This window comes from Alosa sapidissima, chromosome 10 (assembly GCF_018492685.1).
Source record: "Alosa sapidissima isolate fAloSap1 chromosome 10, fAloSap1.pri, whole genome shotgun sequence".
In the NCBI taxonomy this organism is placed as follows: Eukaryota; Metazoa; Chordata; class Actinopteri; order Clupeiformes; family Clupeidae; genus Alosa; species Alosa sapidissima.
This window is the reverse complement of record NC_055966.1, coordinates 34723316-34730815: the sequence shown is the minus strand read 5'-3', so window position 1 is coordinate 34730815 and position 7500 is coordinate 34723316. Positions and strand designations below refer to the sequence as shown.

General features: G+C 43.3%; 1 protein-coding gene and 1 long non-coding RNA gene across 4 annotated transcripts in view; one reads left to right on the top strand and one right to left on the bottom strand.

Moving 5' to 3' along the window:
* The window catches only part of adam22 (ADAM metallopeptidase domain 22), a 73216-nt gene that overhangs the window by 18378 nt on the left and 47338 nt on the right, over positions 1–7500 (bottom strand). For all 3 annotated transcript variants that reach the window (XM_042105666.1, XM_042105668.1, XM_042105667.1), the window contains exons 11-15: positions 6425–6591; positions 5909–5993; positions 5458–5548; positions 5049–5100; positions 157–256 (exon numbers count right to left, since the gene is read on the bottom strand). In XM_042105666.1, coding sequence (XP_041961600.1) covers positions 157–256; positions 5049–5100; positions 5458–5548; positions 5909–5993; positions 6425–6591 — 495 coding nt within the window. The remainder of the gene's footprint in view (positions 1–156; positions 257–5048; positions 5101–5457; positions 5549–5908; positions 5994–6424; positions 6592–7500) is intronic.
* Positions 3993–7500, top strand: part of LOC121719950 — a 12463-nt gene continuing 8955 nt past the window's right edge. The window contains exon 1 of the long non-coding RNA XR_006034413.1: positions 3993–4043. This is a non-coding gene — a long non-coding RNA (uncharacterized LOC121719950). The remainder of the gene's footprint in view (positions 4044–7500) is intronic.

The following is a 7500-nucleotide window of genomic DNA, read 5'->3' as shown; positions in this document are numbered from 1 at the left end:
ACACACACACACACACACACACACACACACACACACACACACACACACACACACACACACAGAGAGAGAGAGAGGGGGGATGTCTTTCAGTACTGTATTTCATCACATATACAGAGAACAATGTATGTAGTGTTGTGGTCGGCGTCTACACGGTACCTTTGCGGGCTCGTTGAAGAGGCAGGCTCCTCCGCCACTGTTGAGGAAGTTGTGGTACTCCTCCACATTACAGTCGGAGAAGCGCTTGGGCAGATAGAAACTGTGTGACAGACCCGAGGTTTAGTGTACTGAGGCTACACACTCTACATAACACACACAATCACACACACACACACATTCTCTCTCATATACACACATAGAAACACAAACCCCACACACCTGTCTTTGAAACTTCCACCATCCACTGAACACCAATGAACTAACATGAGTGTGTGCTTTTGTCCCTTGTAACAAGCAAAGAACAGAGGTGTGCACTTAAATCAAAATCCGCCTGTTTTGGGAGTAGTCCTTGTCATTGTAGGTTGAAGCTAAAGTTTCACACTGTCTTAAAGTTGGTGCAAAGAATATTCAGTGAAATATTTAAGATCTTATTTAATGTCAGATATGTTCTAGTGTAAAGTAATATATATTTTGGGACCTCTGATTCATTTCTAATGAAAAAGCACAACACACACGTTAGCCAGCGGAAAGCATTTGGAGAAGTGTCCGGATTCAACACATACTCGGCCACTGTTTCTCAGCTGTGTTCATCCTGGCATTTCACCGTGCGCGCTATACGGTGAGCAATGTTGGGAATGTTTATATAGCATTAGCATATGAATAGCTATGGATCACTGGCTAACTAGATGTGGGCTAAGAAAAGCCTGCCATGAGAAATCAGCATGAATGGTGGCTCATCAGAACCCCACCTGAGAAACACTGGCCTATGGCTACTGGAGGACTGGACCAAACACCAAACATTCAAACAACACACATGTGACTCTAAAAAAAGACTTGCATATCTAATATCTTTGCTAAGATTATTATTTTGCTTTGAATGGGGTGTATTTGTCAATTAAAAAAAAAAACACCCTTTTAAGCTGATCACGTCAGAAGCGGTTATCATTTATCCAGATTCGGTGCAAAGGGACTGGACCGAGCCGTGGCACAGATCTGACCCTGTTTAGACTGGTATGACCTGGTTTGGACCCCCTAAGCCTGACCCTGTTTAGACTGGTATGACCTGGTTTGGACCCCCTAAGCCTGACGCAAGGACTGATCTTTGGGTTTGGAGCAAATTGCATTCAATAAACTGTAGGACACACTTAGAGAGCCCTGGCCAATTTTAAGTGGCTATATATATATATATACAAACACACACACACACACACACACACACACAGACACACACACATACACACAAACACACACAAGCACACACAAGTACACTTCCTGTAACCCAGAGAGACTTTAACCTCTATCCACTTACAGTAATGTGATCCAAATGTGATCCTTACATTTTGCACAGCACATCATGAGACAGTCCCCATCTCTCTCTCTCTCTCTCTCTCTCTCTCTCTATCTCTCTCTCTCTCACACACACACACACACACACACACACACACACACACACACACACACATTACAGCCCTCTCAGCAGAGCCTATCAGAGGAGTCAGCAACTCTTGGCGAAAGAGCCTGAGACCCTGGCCAAAGCACTAATGCAGTCTGATCAACTCTCACCCTCTGTCTCTCTCTGTCTCTCTCTGTCCTTCCTTCCTAAATCATAACCCAATTACTGGGCTGGCGGTTCCAAGAACTACTTCAGTGGCGGACACCTACATTGAGTCGATACACTGTCTCCCTCGCTCTCAGCCTTATCTTTTAGCTGGCTGACTCAAAGGTGTCCAGGGGCACACACACACACACACACACACACACACACACACACACACACACACGTATGCACACCAACATACAGTACACAAAACACACTATGAGTTAGTGAGATCACACATGCAAGCACAGAGGAAACGTAAAGGGGGGGGGGGGGGGGGGGGGGGGACACGCACACACACACAATCACATAAGCATCCATCAATGGAAGTGACAGATTTCTCCATTGAACACGAGCGTCTGAAATACCATTGATAACTGGGTTAATAGCACAGCCTTGGACGGCCTAGGACCAGATGCTCCGATCGCATCAAATCGGAGTCACACAGGGGTCACGACGGCTTCCTCAGGCACAGGAGAGCCAACCATCTCTCACCCATGACTTTTCAACTTTGACCCCAGCAGAACTGAGATCACTAAAAAGCAACTACTTCCTGCTTCAGGTGAGGAGAGCTGCCCATGCGAGCTGTAGTAGGATCAGTTCTTGCCTGCGGGCGACTGGACCACTAAACAACTCCACGTAACAGGCAAAACTGACACCTGTAGCTGTGGGCAACCTCTACAAACAAATAGGCAACTCCTGGCACAAAGGAAGCCCTGCCATTGGATAAATAAATATATATATATAAATGATAATTCTAGTGTTTCTGATAATGCTGTAACAGGCAGTAGGAGATTAGGCACTTGTGCTGGATGAATGGGAATGACATTGCAGACTGTTTCAATCGGGTTGTTGATGATGTCATGAGTCTGGCTCCACCCACCCTAAAGAGTAACCAAACTCGGCCGTCAACAAAGCCAAACGGAAACATGAGTCTGAGAAAACCAACGAGAGAGGTCTAAAAAAAATCCACAGCGGTGACGGACACCGGCGTGGATTTTCCTCTCCCTCTTGCAGACGGTCATTTGAAAGAGGCGGGAGCATCGAGGCGACGGGGCCGTAATGCTACTGGATGGGATGGCGGGGGTTGAGGTGACTGACAACCCTCCCGAGGCAGCTGATTGGTCAAAACTGCAGCCCTGTTAGCGAATCACAGCCAAGCTCCTGCTCACCTGCTGTGCCTTTTGGGGTTTTGAGGGGAAATGCACAATGCATTAAAGAAGAAGCACACACACACACTCGCACAGACAGACACACACACATATACACACACACATATAGACACACACATATACCGGTACATACACACACACTCACAGATCAAACTGATGACCTGTTCACTTAACAAAACACCACAAATAACCGCTAATGTAATCATAAGTGAGTCAACAGGTCATCAGCTATAAGACCACTGTGGACATCTGTAGCGTTATCCCAGGAGTCCAGGACCAGGTGTGGGTTAGGATTAGTTTAGGGTTAGGCCTAAATGAGCGTTTAAGGATTAGGGTTAGGTTAGGGTAGGGCTGGGCGATATATTGGTATTACGACTACGACCGATATATTTTTGAAAACGATATGTAGTTGAGACAATATCGTAATACCAATATTATGTCAAATAATGGGCCATTTTATCAAAGCCAGAGTCATATTTTGTTTACCGTGATCAGAGGTTGGTGCTGATGCCTAGTTCCATTGGCACATCAACGGCTAGACCGAGAATTCTCGTTGTGAAATCCAAACTCCACTGGAGCTCCACCCGGTTTTGTACATGCAGATTTAAGTTACAACACTGTTTACAGCTCTTCGACTCACGGTAAATGTAATTTTTGGTACATAGCCTAGCTAATTTAAACACTCTACAATTTTATTAATGTAATTTTATACACTCTTGGTGAGTGACTCAGTTACGTTGTTTAAGTAGCCTAATTGTTTAAAACTATTTAATTGTTATCGATAGCAAGTTACACATGTCTAGGCCATCATAGGCTACATTTGCTTGTCATGTAGGCCCTATCAAACCCTTACAGTAAAAAAACTGCATTGTGTGACAAAACTGCAGGTTTTTTTCTGCAGTAGGCCACTGCAATATTTTTGTGCCCAAAATATTGCGTTGTGCAGTACAATGTAGGCCTGTGTTGTCAGTCAGGGTCGACTTATTGGTCTTTTGTTATTTGCACAGCTTTATCAGAGCAGCTGTAGCCTACTATGCCTATTGGTATTGGTAGGCCTATGTTGAATTTCCCCTGGGGGTCAATAAAGTATCTATCTATCTATCTATCTATCTATCTATGTATCTATCTATCTATGTTATTGTTTACACTTTTTTGCACAGCTGTGTTAGAGCAGTCTGAAATCATTCTAATTAAAGCTGGTTGTGTTGTCATAATTGTCATGTTGAGTGAATACGAAACACTTAGCTCTTTCTATTTAAAATATCGATATATATCGTATATCGCCAATCAGCCCCAAAATGTCGGGATATCAGTTTTGGTCCATATCGCCCAGCCCTAGGTTAGGATAAATGAGGGTTAGGATTATGCCTGAGTCAGAGTTAGAGCAGGTTTAGTTGGGGAATTGGGGCTTCGGTCTTGGATCCATGGTAAAGCATCAGTACAATCCTGTGTATGTTACACATAGCCTACTCTATACACACAACAACATAGCTGCTCAAATACAGAGAAAGCTGCTTACAGGTTTACAATTCAACAGCAGAAAATATCAACAGTGGCCTTTCCACAGCGAACCCACAATATACACCAGTACAAATATGAGCAGAAACACCACCAACACTACACTACACTAGAGACATGTCAACAACACTTTCTCTGGAAGGCATCCCACAAGAAAAAAGTTTAAATTTAGCGGTTCACTCCACAAATATGGTGCACTTTAAGAAAATTGACATACTAGTGAGGGACAAACAGTATATTTTGGATTACAAAACTGCCCTCTGGCGATGATTTGGGGGGAATTTCCAAACGTCTATCAGAAAAAAACTACTTGAATAATCTTGAGAAAGTGTTGTGGATTTAAAAGTAGACACACATTTAATACTTAATTTCTCAGAACCACAGAGTAACTAGGCTGAGGCCAACAAACACTACAGTGCATTAGACTTTTCAAGGCAGTTAAGGCATTCCATCAATCAGCACTCTGCAATAGGCAAGGCAATATGTGTGTGTTGTATGAGTGAGTGTCTGTTGTGTGTGTGTGTGTGTGTGTGTGTGTGTGTGTGTGTGTGTGTGTGTGTGTGTGTGTGTGTGTGTGTGTTTAATCAGCTTTAGAGAAAACTTACCCAACATCATCCATGATGCAGCCAGACCACTTATCATCACACTTACACTCCCCTGCAGAGCACACAGATTCCCGGAAGAGTCATCCAACGTGTGTGACAACACATTAATCAATGTGTGTGAGTGTGTTTCAGTGTACGTGTGTGAATGTGTGCACATTTATGTGTGTGTGTGTGTGTGTGTTTGTAAGAGGGTATGTGTGTGCATGTATGCAAGCTCAAGAGTGTCTGTGAGGGTGTGTTCTAAATATGTAGTCATTTCTATGTCAACCATTTCTTCACAAAATATATAGGACAGAGATCAGTGATGAAGGAGGATAGAGAGGGGACACTGGAGAGAGAGAGAGAGAGATAGAGAGAAAGAGAGAGAGAGAGAGAGAGAAAGAGAGGAGAAAGCAAAAGTGGCATATACCGTTGAGAATTCTCTTCTTGTCAGAGAAAATGCCGATGTTTTGCCCCAGGGACTGGGCCAAGGTGATGGCCATCTCCTCCGCTTTGCCGTACTGGACAAGAGAGATGAGGTAAAGACAAGAGCGATGAGGTAGAGACAAGAGAGATTAGGTAAAGACAAGAGAGATTAGGTAAAGATGAGAGATGAGTTAGAGACAAGAGAGATGAGGTAAAGACAAGAGCATTTCATTTGAATTTCATCAGCTTAAAATAGACAAGGGGATGCAATGCTACATGGTTTTGAAGCACACAGTTGCTTGTTGTTGATCTATAGACCCTTTTAACAGCATAAATAAATAAACATGTGCGTTCCTAAGGCATTTGCGGTAGCACAGAAAACAACATTGAGCTGATCTATAACAAACGGGTCTATAACAAAACTGATTATCCAATCGTGATTTTAGAACACTGACCTCGTTAACTCCTCCCCCTTTTGTCAGTGAGCAAACTCCACCCATGTAGGATGCCCCTCCCCAGCTGCTATGGAAACGGTTGCCCCTGAAAATGAAAAAAAAAATATGAAGAGGGAAATTAGATCATCAGTGGCCGTCCATTTTCCTGCATTGGCCAGTGTAAAAGTGAAGTCCCACTCAGAGCAATCCTATCATCACAGGAACCCATTACTGCCTTTACACATCCAACTATCTTGTGCTATCATAATCTGACTTCGGACTTTTGAGTGTAGGCATAGAAGAATATCACCATACAGCATATTTGATGTACCTATGTTTAAATGTACTGTATATGACAACACAAAGAAGAGCTGTGAAACTGAAAGGTGCTCCTTAATAAAACAGAACAAAATTCACCTTCACAGATTACGTAGCATGGATGTGTGTTTATATTTATATGGGTGCAACTTGCACAGTTGTTTGTGAAATCGTTTATGATGATGCTTTTGTTGGTCTTGTGTGTTTGTTGTAACTCACGAAAACAGGTGCACGGAATCGGCCTTGGTCTTGATGAAGTCCCTCCTGTACTTCATGAACTCTTTGAGGGTAACCATCGGGTCGTCGTTGATGTTGAAGTGGTTGTCTGCTGCCCACGTTTCCATGGCAACCAGCACAATGCGAGTGTTGAGCTGCTCTTTGAAGACCTGACAGAATGGAAAACAACAAAATACACACACACAGACAGAATACACACAAACACAGAGAAAGAGGGAAAGAGAGAGGAAGGGAAGAGGGCGAATTAGAGAAGGAAATAGGGTAAGAGAGAGAGAGCGAGAGAGAGCGAGAGAGAGAAAGAGAGAGAGAGAGAGAGAGGTAAGCAAGATCATCATCATGAGTGCCATTCTTACCAAGTAAGAATAAAAAAGCACATACCACAAACTTTTACACTATTGTTCACATACCACCACACACACACACACACACACACACACACACACACACACAAATGTCATAATGGCACTACTGCTCTCACGAATGATTAACACAAACAGGAAGTGACTCAGCATGGATCGCTCTCTGCTCTCTAAAGACACACACACACACACACACACACACACACACACACACACACACACACACACACACACTACACTGACACTGTTTCCACTGAAGCCTTTCTTTAATCCCACCACCACGTTATTAAAATGTGAAAACAGAAATCACCTTTGTTTACTTTGCATTAGCATCCCATGGTTGGAGGAGCCTCTAGCCTAATATGATCATTACACCCCTGAGAACATCAACTAGCACATTCACACGTATCATTTGTTTCAAGGATGCAACATTTGCTCTCCTAAAATAATCCATCAATGTTCTCTTCAGCCTTAAAATGAAATGTTTTGTGGATCTCATCTTTCTTTCACACACACAGGAATCTACACAAATCCAAAATCAATGGCTAATCTGGGGCCGCTGCCTTGTTCGGTCAGGATAAACGAGACACGGATGGATGCGTGTTTGCCAATCGAGCAGCACTGTTTGGTTTGCTGGTCAATCTGACATTAGAACTGGAGAGGAAAGGACACAAGCAAGAGATTGATTGGGCAAAATGT